Source organism: Pelodiscus sinensis, chromosome 11 (assembly GCF_052426305.1).
Source record: "Pelodiscus sinensis isolate ZL-2025 chromosome 11, ASM5242630v1, whole genome shotgun sequence".
NCBI classification, from domain to species: domain Eukaryota; kingdom Metazoa; phylum Chordata; order Testudines; family Trionychidae; genus Pelodiscus; species Pelodiscus sinensis.
Window position 1 is genome coordinate 15478211 of NC_143062.1, and position 15607 is coordinate 15493817.

Here is a 15607-nt window from a genome sequence, read left to right on the forward strand (position 1 = left end):
GCCGCGGAGCAACACCAAGGCCAGGCCGGGCCTAGCCCCGCCCCCGGAAGCGAACCGCAGCTCATTCATATTCATAATTGGGCGGGGTCTCTGAATAATTCAGCAGGGAGGCGGGGGAGGGACTCGGGCTGGGCCAATGGGGACCCGAGCCGTGCCGCCGGGGGCGGCGTACAGGGTCAGGCTCGATCCAAGATGGCGGCGGCGCTGGAGAGGTGAGCGGGAGCCGGCGGGGGGCCCCGGTACCCAGAGCCCCCCCGGGGCATGGCCCCGAGTGCCAGTTGAGTCCGCCCCATCCCTGCTGCTCCCCAGCACCCCCCGAGACCGGCCCCTTCCCCGGCCCAGGGCCACCGAGGTACCAGCCCTTCCCCCTGCATCCATCACTCCCTTGGCCCCCCCCGCCTCGCGCTAAGCCCCAGCCCCTCCCCGTGCTCCTGCCCCAGAGCCCCTGCTTCCAGCTCCCCTCAGTCCCGCCGTCCCAGAGCCTCTCCAGCCTAGACACTAGCCCCTCCCCTCGGGCCTCCCTCCCGCTCCTTACTCCCCGTTGACCCCACGCTCACTGCCCTGGCGCTCTCTGCTGCCCCTCATACCTGCACTGTCTCTGCCTCCTACATACCGGCTCGAGCTCTGTTCGCTGGGGCCCAGCCAGAACCTGCTAACCGTGCCAAGAGTAACGGGGTTCAGAGCCAGGGGTCAGGGCTGGGGGTGCCCTGGGGTGTGCTCTCCCTTCTGCTCCCTTGCCTGAGTGGGGAAAGGACTTCCAAGCTCCTGAAGACCTCCCTGAGCCACCTCTGCTTTTTTGCAGCCACTGCTGCCCGAAAATCCCCTGTTGCAGGGGATGCTAAATCCTACCTCTAGCAGGGAGGGTAGCCCTAGGAGTGGGGATCTGGGGATATTGTTCCCCCTCCCCAAGTTAAGGGGAGGTATTGGACCTGGCAGCAAGGGTCTTGATATTTGGATTCCAGGGGTGTGGTAGGCCAAGTAGGGAGGCTTTCCCTGACTCCTACCTGTGTCAGTGCCCCCCTACCCCGCACCCTAGTCCTGTCCTGCATCCCCTCCTAGTCCAGCCCTGGGCATAGTTCTGCCTGGGCCCTTCAGTACTGTGAAGCCTGTGTACTGGCTGTAGAGGCTGAGTGCCAGTGGGTGGGTGCTGAGATTACCTTGCGGACAGAGCGGAAGGGTTCCTGCTCTAACAGCCTGGATCACTGACACTGAGCAGAAAGTCCCACTAGTAGAGTGTTATATGAACCCTGCAATCTGTGTTGCGAGCGCGCTTGCTGCAGGAAGTTGCCCTTTGCTCCACGCTAGCATGAAGAAACCCTGCCCTTCCCCCGCTCCTTGCAAGAGACCAATGCTCAGGGCAAATGCTGGGCATCCTGAAGTCCGTGCTGCCCTCTGTGGTAAATCTGTGTGCAGTGAGGGGCTGATCATTACCCATCCTTGCTATCCCATCCCCCCCTCACCTCGGTTGTCTTCTAGGCTGGGGATGGCAGCGCTTGTCTGGACAGCCCTTTGCCTTGCTTCTGCCATCGCTGTGGATAGAAGCAACTTCAAGACGTGCGATCAGAGTTCCTTCTGCAAGTGAGTAAGCAGCGCAGGGGCACTGGGCTGAATCAAGCCAAGTGTGAACAGTGATGGTAGGGAGCAGGAGTAGAGCATACGGGGCTGGAAGAATCATGGCTGTCATGCAAGGCCAGGAACTGCTGCTCTTTCTGCCCTCCCTCAGCCCCTGGCCTTGTGCTGGCAGCAGATTTTCTTGTGGAGCGGGCTGTTATGTAGTTCCCATGCTGGCTTCTCTTCTCAGCTCTCCCCAGGGCAGGGAGCAGACACGAAAACAAGTAGCGCTGCTGCTGGTTCTAGAGAGCAGGGATCCAGGCTGAGCTGTTCCCCTTGAGCCACACCTGCTGCTGGCTGCTCTAATTTTTCTCCCTGTCCCCAGGCGCCAGAGGAGTGTGAAGCCTGGGAGTTCCCCATACCGGGCATTGCTGGAGTCACTACAGCTCAGCCAGGACTCCATGAAACTGCAGCTTGTCAATGAAGTGAACAAGGTGAGGGGGGCCCAGCATGGGGTGGGGTAATGGGCTGGAAAGCCCTGCCCCAGGAGTGAGGGGAGCATGGGAAAGGGGGTCAGGACTTCCTGGTCATGATGGCATTGTGCCAGAACGCTGCTCTGGTATTGTGCAGCAGCCGTGTTGTAGTCAAGCCATGAGGTAATCTGTCCTCTGGATTCCTTGAGCCTTCACAGCTGGGGGCACATGCTCCCCCACTATGAGCATGTTGTATACATGACCCAGCTGGGCTCCACAAAGCTTCGGAGTGAGTGGCAGCATTTCACCCTCTGGAGTCGAGGTTTGGTGGTGCCTTCACCCAGGTGCAGCAGCCGGCAATGGGGAGTTGCTTTATGAATCTGGCTCCTTCTTTAGCCACGTGTTCTAGGGCCAGTTTGTGTGTGGAGAGTCTGTGTGCCCTGAAGCAAGCAGGCTGTAATGTGTGAGAGTCTGGGGAGGGGCATTAAAGCTGGAGAATAAAGGCTGCCAGGACTACAGCTGATTACTGAACAGGGCCTGAGGTGACCTGATGAGCTGTGGTGGAGAGCTTGGCAGGAACCTTGTTGGGAAGAATTCAAGCAGAGTTACTCTAGAGCAGTGGTCACCAACCAGTAGATCGGGTTGGTCACCAACCAGTCTATCGCCACAGAATGGATAGCGGGGCCAACAGGGCTTGGGATGGAGGGAGTTTGCTGGCTGCTTTTGAGAATGGTGCAGGGCCAGCGCAGGTGTGAGCCTGCCTTAGCCCCACTGCACCACCACCCAGGAGCTACCTGTGATAAACAGTGCCCAGTTGGAGCCAGTTCCAAACCCCTGGCCCAGTAATGTAACCCCTCCTACAGCTCAAACCCCTGTTCTAACCCTGAGCCCCCTGGATCCAAGCACCCTTACAGAGCCTGTACCCTGATCCCCCTCCTGACTCCAATGTCCTGCTCCAGGCTTAGCTCAGAGCTCCTCTCTCACTCCAAATCCCTTAGCCCAAGACCAGGGCCAGTGTCCCAACCCTCGGCCCTGCCTGGTGGAAGGGAGAGAGGATAGGGGAGGATGGAGTGAGCAGAGGTGGGGTCTTGGAGAAGAGGCAGGAAGGAGGTGGAGCAAGAGTATCTGGATTTGAGAGAGATCCTGGATTGCACTTAAATTCAAAAAGTGATTTTGTGCTTAAAAAGGTTGGAGACTAGAGCAGCCGGGACAGGCAGACAGACCTTTCTGGAGTCTGTGGGATGCCCCTCAGTTCAGTTGTCTCTGATCCACACCGGTTTGGCATCCCCCACTGCCAGTGCATGTTGTGTTCTTAATTTGGGGTATGTCTACACTACCCCGCTAGTTTGAACTAGCGGGGTAATGTATGCATACCGAACTTGCTAATGAAGCCTGGGATTTGAATTTCCCGGGCTTCATTAGCATAAAGCCGGCGCCGCCATTTTTAAAAGCTGGCTAGTGCGAACCCCGTGCCGCGGGGCTACACGCGGGGCTACATGCGGCATGGGCTAGATAGTTCGAACTACGTAGCCATTCCGAACTATCTGTACTCCTCGTGGAACAGATAGTTCGAACTACGTAGCCATTCCAAACTATCTAGCCCGTGCCGCGTGTAGCCGTGTGGCACGGGGTTTGCACTAGCCGGCTTTTAAAAATGGCGGCGCCGGCTTTATGCTAATGAAGCCCGGGAAATTCAAATCCCGGGCTTCATTTGCACGTTCGGTATGCATACATTACCCCGCTAGTTCGAACTAGCGGGGTAGTGTAGACATACCCTTGGACCCGTCACTACTTTGGATAACCTGCCCATCCCCAGCCAGGCCCAGTTTAGCCATGGGTCGCAGCACTAGATGTTCAGAATATAAGTAATGTAATAATTCCTGGTCAGGGTTTTACTGGTGTCATGGCACCTTCTGATTTAGGACTAACTATTGCCCCAGGGTTCTGGCTCCAGTGCTGGGAGAGAAGAGGGTTCTAGTGAGGTGGGGTAAGGGAGGGCTGCAAGCCAGGATTCCTAAGTTCTCTCCTTAGTGCTGGGAAAGGAGTGGAGCCTGGTGGGTTGGAGCAGGAGGGCTGGGATCTGTTCCCAGTGGTGCCCTTCCCCACTCTGCACAACAGGATGATGTGCTGGCCGTCGAGGCTGGTGTGTCCCCTGCTGGAGGATGCTGGGAGAGGATGGGCCCTGAGATTGGTAGGAGACTAAGAGTGACTCTTCCCAGGTCCCACTCCTGCTGGAACTGTATGGGCTGCAGGGGAACATGATGCGCATCAAGATCAATGAGCTGAGCCCGTTGCACCCGCGCTACGAGGTGCCTGATGTGCTGGTGCGCGACCCACCTGCCACCTGGTAAGAGGCCTTGTGGGGAAGTGGTCCCCTTTGCTGTGCTTGTGGGGAGCTGTGGGGCTAACAGCAGGGAGTGTTGGGCCTGCTCTTCTAGCTGTGCTCCGTGGGTAAGCAGGGGATTGTCCAGGGCTCTGGCCTTGCAGGCTAGTTGTGTCCCTCTTCCATGTCTGCTTTCCCCCAGGCTGGCTGGGGCTGGACATTTATCTCCTCTTCCCTTCCATATCACTGCTCCCCCAAGCTGGCTGGCACTGGAACTGTGCCCCCTTCCATACCTCTGCCCCCCATCCCCTCTGTGCTGCCCCCCAGGCTGGCTGTGACAGGCCGGGACGACAACAGCGTGGAGCTCGCGCTGGGTGACTCCGGACACAAGCTGATCCTCACAGGGAAGCCGTTCCGCATGGACCTGCTGCAGGGGCGGGAGCTGGTGCTGAGCGTCAACTCCCGTGGGCTGTTGCACTTCGAACACCTGCGGCACCGGAAGGACTCGTGAGTACCGAGGGGAGGGGAACTCTGGGCCAGTCCAGCCTGAAGCTCTTGCAGCTGTGAGGGCCTCCCTGCAGGCAGGACTGCATCCCTGAGAGCCACCAGGGTTCTGATCCCCTAGGGGTGACCGGTTCCCACTCAGCTTAGTGCACTCAGTCCCAGCCTCTCCCAACAGGAGGTGGGAAGGGGGCAGGGCAGGAGCTGGCTGCAGAGGGAGCTCCTGGGTACTCCAGCCCTGGCCTCTCCCAGCAGGGGATGCTGTGCTGAGGCACAGTCCATGTTCAAGCTGTTGGTGAATTGCCAAACCCCTCGATTTTTGCTTTCTAGAGACTCTGGTTGGGGGCTGGTTCCCATGGCTGGTCACTGGGGGGGGCTGAAGGGAACAGGGGCTGGGACCTGGCCCCTTGCTGTGACTTTGCTAGGAGGCTCATCTGGGAGGGGGAGCAGTTCCTGCTGCATCTGTTATGCTCCTGGGAGCACAGGGCCTGGTGAGGGGGGTGGGGATCTCTGTGTCTGGAATTCCATGCACTGACTCTCACTGTTTCTGTTTTGTTGGTTGTGCCTGCCCCAGCCCCAGTTTCTCGGATAAAGTTAGTAGCTCGGTCGGTAGCTTGTGGGATAAGATCAAGAGCCTTTTCCATAGGTAAATCCACAGCTTCTGCTACTGTCTCTGATCTCCCCCCACCCACCCGCCCCGTAGCCGTACTGCTACAGCTGGGGAGTCTTGGGGCTGATCCCTTCCTACTCCCCCCATTGCCAGATTTGGGGAGCCGTGGGACTCCTCCTTCCCCTTCCTCTAGTCCTGGAGGATGGCGTTCATCCCCTGCCACATTGCTCATTGCTGTAGGTCGCTCCTGGGGGTCTCTCAGTACTGCCCAGGCCCTCAGTGAGGTAATCCCCAGGCACACGGGGGGAGAGACGGCAAGTGCATGGGATCCCCTAACTGCTTAGGGCAGGGATCCTGCCTGGGCAGCCTCATGCAGGAACTGCAAAGGGTGACCTGGGGGCTGTGTGGACATGGACAAGGTAGTCTGTTGTGGGTTGTTTCCTCCCAAGGGTGCTGGTTGGAGAGGGGCTTTGGACTCGGGGCTGGGGAGGAAGGGAAGAAATAGAGATCAGGCAGGGAGAGCGGCTGTGACCTACCCCAAGAGACCATGCAGGGAAAGTGGCTATATTTGTGGGGGTGCCAGGGTGTGGGGGCAAGGAACAAGTGAGCCCATCCTGGCTCCCTCTGAGTGAGTCCAACTTTCCAGTGAGCGCTGGCACGAAGGAGGCTGCTCTGGGGCTGGGAGGCATCTGGCCCCACACAGTGTTGTTGTAGTCCCAGTATGAGACTCGCTCAGCCTCCTCTTTGCTCCAGTCTCAGCACCTCTCTCTGTAGCAGCCCCAGCCCTGTAGCCCTGCAGGGGCTGCAATGCTTGCTCTTGCCTTGGGCACTGAGACCTTCCCTAAGTGTGTTATCATGGGGGATCCAGCACCTCCAGGACTGTGGGGCAACAGGGGAGGGGTAGCACCCTCCCATGCAGAGGAGTCTGGGGTAGGGGAAGGCTCTGCCTGGGGAAGGAGTCAGATCAGGGCTCCCTGTGGAGTCTGGATGCATCTGGGCTGGGCTGTCCCCTCTTTCTGTGTCCCTGCTAACCTGGTGTCAGCCTGTGTGTGTGATTCCTGCTTCTAGAGACTAACGGTGCCAGCCCGCCCTGGAGATGCTGCTGTGCCCAGCTTGGGGCGTCATTCCTGGTGCTGCCCTGGGTGGGCATTGAACCTTCTTTTCTTCCCTCTGCCTCTTTCAGGGAGGAGCCAAAAGAGTCGGCCCCGGCGGACGGGACAGCCAGCGAGGAATCGGAGGCAGCTGTGCCCGGGGAGCAGGAGTCCAGTGAGAAGAGCACAAAGGTGTGTGAGAGAGAAGGGGACTCCTGTGTAGCTGGGGAGGGGCCCTGTGCAGGGACTTGTGTGGAGGCAGGGGTAGAGGAGGGTAGCTCAGCAGTAGCTGGGTGCAAAGGCACACAGAGAGCCTACTGTACCCCCTGTGCTTCCCCAGGAGGGTGCCCTGTGGGTCTGAAAAGGGGCTCGAGGGTGCCCAGATTCATCCCTGTAGCTCCCCTGTCTAATTTCCATCGCTTTCAGTCAGAGGAGGACAGACCAGACCAGGCCGAAGAGGAGCTGGGGTCCTGGGAAGAGACATTCAAGACCCACACGGACAGCAAACCCCATGGTGAGAGCACTTGACTTGTTCTCCTCCCCTCAGGCCCCTATGTGGGGTACCTAGAGCAGCCACAATGATCATGTAGGAGACTGGGTCACAGGAGAGGGACTTCCTCAGGCAGACAGTGTGCAGGGAAGTGAGTGGGGCTCGGGGAGTGGAGGGGTCCAGTGGGTTAGAGCTGTGGGGCGGGGACTCAGGATTCTATTCCAGATCTGCCTGTGGCCTTCAGCTAGTTGCTTCCTGGTCATGCCTGTTTCCCCTCCTACCCTGCCATTGAGTCTGATCTGTCAGCTTGGTTGAGGGGGGGGGTCTCTGCAGTTCCCATGGAGAGGACACCAGGCTAGATGGGCCCATTGCTCTGATCTGGGCTAGAGGGGCCTGTTGCTCTGACTCGGTTGGGGGAGTAGGGGGGTTGATGGGGCTGCCTGCTGCTCTGACCTGGTGGGAGTGGAAGGGAGGTGTGAGGGACAGCTGGAGGGGCCTGTTGCTCAGAGGGACGGGTGCCCCTGCCTACTTTGCCCCTAGAGCTTTTGCTGTGGTGGCACTAGCAGTGGGAGTTACGCTAGATCCCAGCCTGTACAACCTGAATGGGATCCCAGTGCTGGGGTAAGAGGGCTGTTTTCTGGGTAGGGCTTGGTGGTGCCGTGCTGCCCTAAGCCCCATGGGCTGCTGGGAGCTGCAGCAATATCACAACCCCTACTTTCCAGGGCCGACCTCAGTGGGGCTGGATTTCTCACTGCCGGGCTTTGAGCATGTCTATGGGATCCCGGAGCACGCCGACAGCCTGCGCCTGCGCACCACCGAGTGAGGAGGGGCCTGCTGGCGCCACTGGGGGGTTTCTGGGCCTGGCAGAGGAGGGGCACTGGCAGTGTTCCCTCTAATTTGTTATGGCCATGAGTGGAGTGAATTTTGTTCTGGGCACCCATATGGAGGTGATGAGTCACACATCCCGCCCGTGTCACACCATCTCCATATGGGTGCACATAACACACTGCATTCTGCACTTGAATGATCTATAGTGGGAGTGGAACTGGGGGAGACTCAGGGTTGGGGGGTGAGGGGTTTGGCGTGCAGGAGGGGCGGAAGGGTTGGGTGAAGGCTTGGGGTAGGGGTCTGGGATTGAGCTGGCAATCAGAAGTTTTGGGTATGGGCTGACCCCAGTGTACTCTCACCACAGCTGCTCTGGGCAAGGCGAGAGGTGCCTCTCTGCCAGCCGTGGCAGCTCCCGTGAGGCAGGGGGTGCCTCTCTCTCCCAGCTACGGCAGATCCCTGCTTCTGGAATGGCAGGGGGAGAACTTTGAGAAGGTGCCTCTCCCTCGGCTGGTCGTGCTGGGGCTGGAGAAGCACATCTCTCCCCCAGCCATGGTAGCCCTGAGCCCCTGCATGGGGCTTATTAAGTGGCCATGCAGCTTAGAGTGAACCCTAGGCTCTGAGCTGATTGGGGGGATGAGAGGGCGTGCTGCCCTTGTTGTGGCTGAAGGGCTGTTGGAGGAGGGAGTGCTGCTTTGCTCAGGATTGGGGAGGGGCAGTGACCCAGTGTGTCCCCACAGGGGGGGTGACCCATATCGCCTCTATAACCTGGACGTGTTCCAGTATGAGCTGTACAACCCCATGGCGCTGTACGGCTCTGTGCCATTCCTGCTTGCCCACAACACCCAGCGCACCGTGGGCATCTTCTGGCTCAATGCTGCCGAGACCTGGGTCGACATCAGCTCCAACACAGCTGGCAAGGTATGGGGGCACCGGCTCCTGCTGGGCTGGCAGGTGCATGTGTCAGAAATAGGGATGTAAAATCTCATGTAACTGGTTAAATGTAATATTTAACCAGTTAACTGTTTAAAGGGGGAGGGGTGGGCAGGCTGGAGTAACACAAACTCCCTCCCCCCGATGCTGACAGAAGCTGCTCCATCCAGGCTGAAGCACCCCCCACCCACATTGGGCCCCATGGGGCTGGTGCAGGCAATTGCCTGTGGTGGGTGGGGATCTGTTCCAGCTCCCACTGATTAACTGGAACTAGTGAGGCTTACTGGTTAACCATGCACATCCCTAGTCAGAAATCATCTGCTGGGGGAGCCTGGCTTGAGGGAGTGTCTCAGCTCTAGAGGGGGAGTGGGTTCCAAGCCAGGTTAAGGAGTCTGGCTCTGTTGTGGCATGGGGCTGGCCCTGGGGGGAAGGAGGGGGACAGTGTGGGAGATGGTATTCTCCTCTCTATTGCTGACGGCTCCCCCTACAGACACTGTTTGGGAAGATGCTGGATTACATGCAGGGGGGTGGCGAGACCCCCCAGACTGACGTGCGCTGGATGTCGGAGAGTGGCATCATCGATGTCTTTCTGCTTCTGGGGCCTGCTCCCAGTGACGTCTTCAGGCAGTACACTACCCTGACGGGTATGGGCTGGGGGTGGCATGGCACTGATGGGTCTAATTGGTGGTGGGACAGGGGATATGTGGCCCAGATGGGTACAGGTGTGGGAAGGGTGGGGACAGTGTTTTTGCAGCATTGATGGATGTGGAGAAGCAGGGATGAGGTTAAGTGGCACTGATAGGTTCAGAGTGGTGTGGAGAGTAAGGGCTGGGTCAGGCCAAGCTGGGGGTCGCTGCACAACCTTGTCAGTGGGGCCAGGTGTAAAGGGAAGGGTGGCTCTGTGGATGCCCCATGCATTGGTTCCTATTTGCCCCAGGCACACAGGCCCTGCCCCCGCTCTTTGCCATGGCCTATCACCAAAGCCGCTGGAACTACAATGATGAGGAGGATGTGGCTACCCTGGACGAGGGCTTTGACACGCATGACATCCCCTGTGATGTCATCTGGCTGGACATCGAGCACACTGATGGCAAGCGCTACTTCACCTGGGACTCCAGCAAGTTCCCCCAGCCCCGCAACATGCTGGGGCATCTGGCCGCCAAGAGACGCAAAGTGAGAACCCCACTGGCACCCACTCACGCCCCCAAAGCTACGTTCCTGAAAACCACAGTCCCATCTCCCACCCCTGCAGCGTACTGAGCCAAGAGATAGAAGGGGAAAGGCTCTCACTCCTGTGAGCCACTAGGGCAGCTGCTGGCAGGAGGCTCCATGTGAGGCTCCTGCAGAAGTCCATGGGCATGAGTCCAACTTATGAGAATGTCCCCTCCCAACCTAAGTGACCAGAACTGCCCCACCCCACTGACCCCTCTCGGGTTGTTCAGATTTCTCACCTCTCCACCCAGATGGTGTCCATTGTGGACCCGCACATCAAGGTGGACAGCGGGTACCAGGTCCACAACGAGATCCGCTCCCGTGGCTTCTATGTCAAGACCAAGGATGGCAGCGATTACGAGGGCTGGTGCTGGCCAGGTGAGCTGGTGATGCCAGCTGTGTGGGTGACTTGACTTGCTGGGATGGTGGCCAGGGCTGTGGCCCAGGTTAGGTTGGGGTGCCAAGCAGAGTGCTATGCGTGGGGCCCCTGGGGTGTCACTAACTCTCCCCTTCTCCCCCAGGCTCGGCTGGCTACCCTGACTTCACCAACCCTGAGATGCGTGCGTGGTGGGCCAGCAAGTTCTCCTATGACCAGTATGAGGTAGTGTGGAGGTGGCACCATAGGTGGGGAGGGGAGTCATTGGGTGAGTCATCCCCACACTGGGGTGCCTTGACTCAGCAGTTTTCCCCATGTGGGGTGGGTGGCTAGGGTGCTGCCTGTGTCTCATTCCCATCCCTGTTCCCTAGGGCTCCATGGAGAACTTGTACATTTGGAACGACATGAATGAGCCATCTGTGTTCAATGGCCCCGAGGTGACAATGTACAAGGATGCCCTGCACCAGGGCGGCTGGGAGCACCGTGACCTGCACAACCTCTATGGCTTCTACGTGGTGAGGGGGCAGGAGACCTTGGGGGGCGGGCACCGCCGCCTGCATAGCCTACTTGGTGAGGAGGCAGGGGCACTGCTGCCTTCATAGCCCTCTTCACAGTGAGGGGAGGCACCTGGAGTGTTGAGAACTTGAGCCTGCAAACCTTTGCGGGCAGAGAGTCATCGCATGGCTGGGATCCTGGAGGGTGGGGAAGTCTTCCCCCATGAAGTGGGGTCCCTGGGGATGGGGGAAAGAGTGTCACTCACATGAGTTGGGGATTATAACTACATGGCAGGCACCTGGGGGATGGTGTTGCCCCAAGGAGGGGGGAGGCCACAGTTAGGGAAAGGAGTTGGCAGACTGCCTGTCACCCTCAGTGTCTCCTTTCCCTCTGGCAGCAAATGGCAACAGCACAGGGACTGGAGCAGCGCTCGGGGGGCCTTGAGCGTCCCTTTGTGCTGAGTCGTGCCTTCTTTGCTGGCTCTCAGCGCTACGGTGAGTGGATGGAGGACGCTCTGTCCCCGGTGCTTTGCGGGGGAGTGTGGGTGGGGGGAGAGGGCATGATAGTTTTCAGGGCTTCCAGGACTGAGCCTATGAGCTGGGATAATGGAGACCGAAGGGTCCCACACAAACTTGAACCAGCACCTGCTGTCGCAGTGAGCCTCTTCCCTCATCCCAAATGTCCTTTGCAGCATTTCCACCGAGGCTGGCTGTGACTCTGTTTTTATGCATGTGATTGCACTGCAGATTGCTTCCTATGCGAAGGTATAGGGAGGGTTTGATGCCTTTTGGGCCACAAAATTCCTTGTCTGTCCCCACAGTCATCCCATAGCAGTGTGGCCCCTCCATCTTGATTTCACATCTCTCTCCCCCCACTCTGTTCATACACAAACAGGGCTTCTGCAGCATTGGCTTACAGTGCTCCATGTATGTGCTGCCTAAGAGGCAGGTGACTGCATACGGAGCGGTGGAAAGCTGCTTAGCAGGTCTGCCTGGGTATGGCCTGGCAGATGGTGTGGTCAGTAGCTGAAGTACCTCACATAGTATCTCCATATGTTTCACACTGATGCCAATGACCAGCTTGGCTTTTATTTAAGATCATGCACAAGGGTGTTTGGTGCACCTGACTGCACATCCCAGGGTCGGGATAGTCTTGCAACCCCCTTCCAGTGGACATGGAGCCCAAGAGGACCGCTCTGTCCTCACCCCTTTCTCTGGTGCCCACTAACTCACAGGTGCGGTGTGGACTGGGGACAACACAGCAGAGTGGGACCATATGAAGATCTCCATCCCCATGTGCCTAAGCCTGGCTCTGGTGGGCATCTCCTTCTGTGGTGGTGAGTATGTGGGGCACAGCTCTTCATGGGTAGGCCTAGTCTTGGTGGCTCTCCTATGCCTGAGGACTGTGGCTTGGTAGATTGGGCAGTTGGGGGGCAGATTCTGGACTCTTGTCTCTCAGTGAATTGGGGGCTTGAGGAGTTTTAAAATCAGGTTATCTTTGGTGCTGGGCAGGCGGAAAATTGATGGGGGACACTGGGGCCTGGGGCTAGACCAGGCGCTCACCTCAGCCATATCTGTCCTGCTTCAGCTGATGTAGGTGGCTTTTTCAAAAGCCCAGATGCAGAGCTACTGGTGCGCTGGTACCAGCTTGGTGCCTACCAGCCCTTCTACCGGGCTCATGCCCACCTGGACACTGTGCGGCGTGAGCCGTGGCTCTTTGGGGAGGAGAACAAGGCCCTGATCCGCGCTGCCATCCGCCAGCGCTATGCCCTACTGCCCTATTGGTACACGACTTTCTACCACAGCTACCGCTCTGGCCAGCCTGTCATGAGGTGAGCAGGGATGGGATTATGGGGCACAGGCATTGCTGGGTAGAGGAGGAGCTCTTGGGGTGTTGGGGGGGGGGCACTCGAGCAGGATCGTGTTTGGGGAAGAAGAGGGGAGCTCTTGGGGTGGGAAAGATACCATTGGGGACAGAACAGGGGAACTGTAGGAGTGAGGACATGGCTGGGGATGGAGTTGGGACAGGTGCTGCTGGGAAATGGGGTTGGCTTGGGGCTGGAGCTCTGCTCGGGAGAGATTGTGGGGCTCAGGGGCTCTTGTGGGGTCAGGGTGTGATTCTCCCTCATGCCCCACTATGTTCCAGGCCACTCTGGGTGGAGTACCTTGATGATGTAACCACCTTCAGCATTGATGACCAGTTCCTGATTGGTAAGTGTCCAGCCCATGGGGATCACTGGCTGGGGGGTAGGTGCTTCCCCTCCCCTACCCCACATCCTAGTTTCTACTGACCTTGCTGTGTCCTCCCCCAGGAAATGCACTGCTGGTCCACCCAGTGACAGAGCAGGGAGCCCATGGCGTGCAGGTCTATCTACCTGGCAAAGGAGAGGTGAGGAGGGAGGTAGATCATGGTAGAAGGACAGTGGGATGCTGAGAGCTGGGGGTCACTGGCTGTTGGCACTCCTGTAATGGCTTTTCTCTCAGCAGGTTTGGTATGATGTCCACTCACACCAGAAGCACCATGCCCCCCAGATGCTCTATGTGCCTGTCACCATGAGCAGTGTGAGTCATGGGGGTATCTCCACTGGGAAATGAGACATTTGGTCTTCCCTTCCAGGGGGCCTCTGGCTCTGACCCAGCCCTGGGTAGCGGGTGTGGGCAATGGGACACTGGATCTTCCCCTCCAGGGCACATGGCTTCGATCCAGCCCTGGCCAGGGCCTCTAACTTCTCCTCTCCCTGCAGATCCCTGTGTACCAGCGGGGTGGGAGCATTGTGCCACGGAAGGAGCGAGTGCGACGCTCGTCAGACTGCATGCACCACGATCCCTACACACTCTATGTGGCACTCAGCCCTCAGGTGAGTGATGCAGGGAACCCAGCATGAGGGTTTCCTGGTAACCTGCCCCTACTGACCAGCTCCTGTCTCCACACAGGGTACGGCAGAAGGAGACCTCTTCATTGATGATGGACACACATACAACTTCGAGAGCAAGGCCCAATACCTGCACCGCCACTTCAGCTTTGCTAGCAATACTCTGACAGCCAGGTACCCACAATGTGCTGGCCTGGTGCTGCCTCCCAACCCTGCACTGTGCTGGGCTGCCACCACCTCCACCTCTATCCCACCTAGAAGGGTGATACCAATGCTGCACCACCACAATACTGATCCCTTCCAAATGGTACCAGCCCAGGTTTGCCCATACAATCCCTCCCAGACTGCCAAGTAATCTCCCTTCCCCCACACATACAGTGCTTCCCACCCTCAAAAACCTGGCACCCCCTGGCATTAGCACTATTCCTTTCCCTATTATCCTTGGGTTGCCTCCTGTCAAACAGCCTGAGACCCTCAGACTCTATATCCCCTTTTCTAGGTCAGCAGATTCCAAAGGCATCTTTGAGAGCCCAGCCTGGATTGAGCGGGTGGTGATCTTAGGAGCAGGGAAGCCGGCCGCTGTTTTCCTCAGACAGTCTGGTGAGTTGGGGACAGGGGCCTCGGGCTTCCTGATTTGGACATGGGCGGTGGCAGTGACTGTCCTGTGCGTGGTGGCTCACGGTTGTGGGGAGGGGCAGTGTGTGCTAAGGAACCCTTCTGTTAGCTGCTTCTCCTCTTCTGCAGGCATGCCTGAGATGCGCCTGGATTTCCAGCATGAGCCAGAGACCTCCATCTTGACTCTCCGCAAACCCGGTGTCAACATTGGAGCTGATTGGAGTATCTCCTTGCGATAATGCCGTGCAGTGGGGGGTGGGATGAGGGAGATGGGAGTGATGTCCCCCCCACCCCAGCCTCACATCATGCCCAGGCAGGGAGGGTGCCCTGAGCCAGTAGTACCCCACCCCTCTCCCTGTGTCTCAGGGCTGGTCTCTTCTGTGAAGGGCAGATAGGGGAGTCCTGACACACACCTCAGTCTGAGGGGATGGGAGTGCCCAGCCCCCCCACTCCCTTAACTGTTTCTGAGCTGCTTCATTGATTAATTTGTAGCAATATTTGCTCCTGGTTGTGAATGAGAAATCCTTGGGGTGGGGGCTAGGTTGGTGGGTTATAGCCCCATCCGCCTTGCTACTCAAAGGCCCCTCCTGGAAGGGGTGATGGCAGGACCTGAGGCAGGAAGGGAGCAGCTGCTCAGTCACCAAGTTCTCTAGAAACATTTAGGTGCCCCTAGCACAATAGCAGGACCAAACGTTTTGGCTGCCACCATCCTTCCTGCCCAAAAAGGAGACTCCTCTCTCTCACTTCTAGCTGCCCTTCCTATATGGGGGAGGGGGCTAAGTGGTACCCCTTCTAATTCAACCTGTCCTCCTCCCCTCCCCCTAGCAACACTGTGACCAGAAGCAAATCTTGGAATATGCAGGGAGCCTCCCCTATACTGTCCCTGGTGGAGTAGGGCATCCTACTTTGCTGGGGCTCCTGCTCCAATTCACTTGTGGGGGACAGGTGCTGTGCTGCCCCTAATCCTAGGAAGAGGAGGGTTCTACTATGTGTGTGGCAGACTCACGCTTGTATTTATAATGGTGAGTGAGCAAATGGATCATGTGGGGTGGTGGATCAAAATGAGCCAGGGGCCTGGGGAGGGTGTGTGGATGGGGGAAACTACCTCGGCCTTGGCTCAGCATGAGACCTGTCAATGCTGGTCCTGGGCTCAAAGGCAGTCCTAGCCCCAGTCTGGCCAGGAGAAAGTGACAGTGAAGGATAATGGCTGGAGTATTTGTCCCCATGCCCTCCCTTAGCT

At 58.2% G+C, this 15607-nt stretch overlaps 1 protein-coding gene across 4 annotated transcripts; it reads left to right on the plus strand.

Annotated features, from left to right (window-relative positions):
- Positions 1-117: 117 nt before the first annotated feature.
- On the plus strand, positions 118-14955 carry GANAB (glucosidase II alpha subunit). 4 transcript variants are annotated; one of them, XM_075939290.2, is made up of 25 exons: positions 118-212; positions 1477-1578; positions 1937-2045; positions 4244-4371; positions 4675-4854; positions 5423-5494; positions 6642-6741; positions 6976-7063; positions 7762-7858; positions 8605-8785; positions 9288-9441; positions 9735-9970; positions 10261-10387; positions 10531-10610; positions 10757-10900; positions 11278-11374; positions 12115-12216; positions 12468-12711; positions 13026-13090; positions 13192-13268; positions 13364-13441; positions 13624-13737; positions 13814-13926; positions 14252-14352; positions 14497-14955. In XM_075939290.2, exons 1-25 carry the CDS (start codon positions 193-195, stop codon positions 14604-14606), a joined length of 2919 nt encoding a protein of 972 aa, XP_075795405.1. In that variant the 5' UTR covers positions 118-192; the 3' UTR covers positions 14607-14955. The 4 variants fall into 4 exon arrangements, with proteins under 4 accessions (XP_075795405.1, XP_075795406.1, XP_075795407.1 ...); XM_075939291.2 differs by having other exon boundaries at positions 13367-13441; XM_075939293.2 differs by lacking the exon at positions 118-212 and adding an exon at positions 219-352.
- Positions 14956-15607: the final 652 nt, after the last annotated feature.

Coding starts and splice junctions, on each gene's coding strand:
- GANAB (XM_075939290.2), top strand. CDS start 193: ATGGCGGCGGCGCTGGAGAG. Junction 4,855..5,422: donor CTGCGGCACCGGAAGGACTC/GTGAGTACCGAG, acceptor TGCCTGCCCCAG/CCCCAGTTTCTCGGATAAAG. Junction 7,064..7,761: donor CACGGACAGCAAACCCCATG/GTGAGAGCACTT, acceptor CCTACTTTCCAG/GGCCGACCTCAGTGGGGCTG.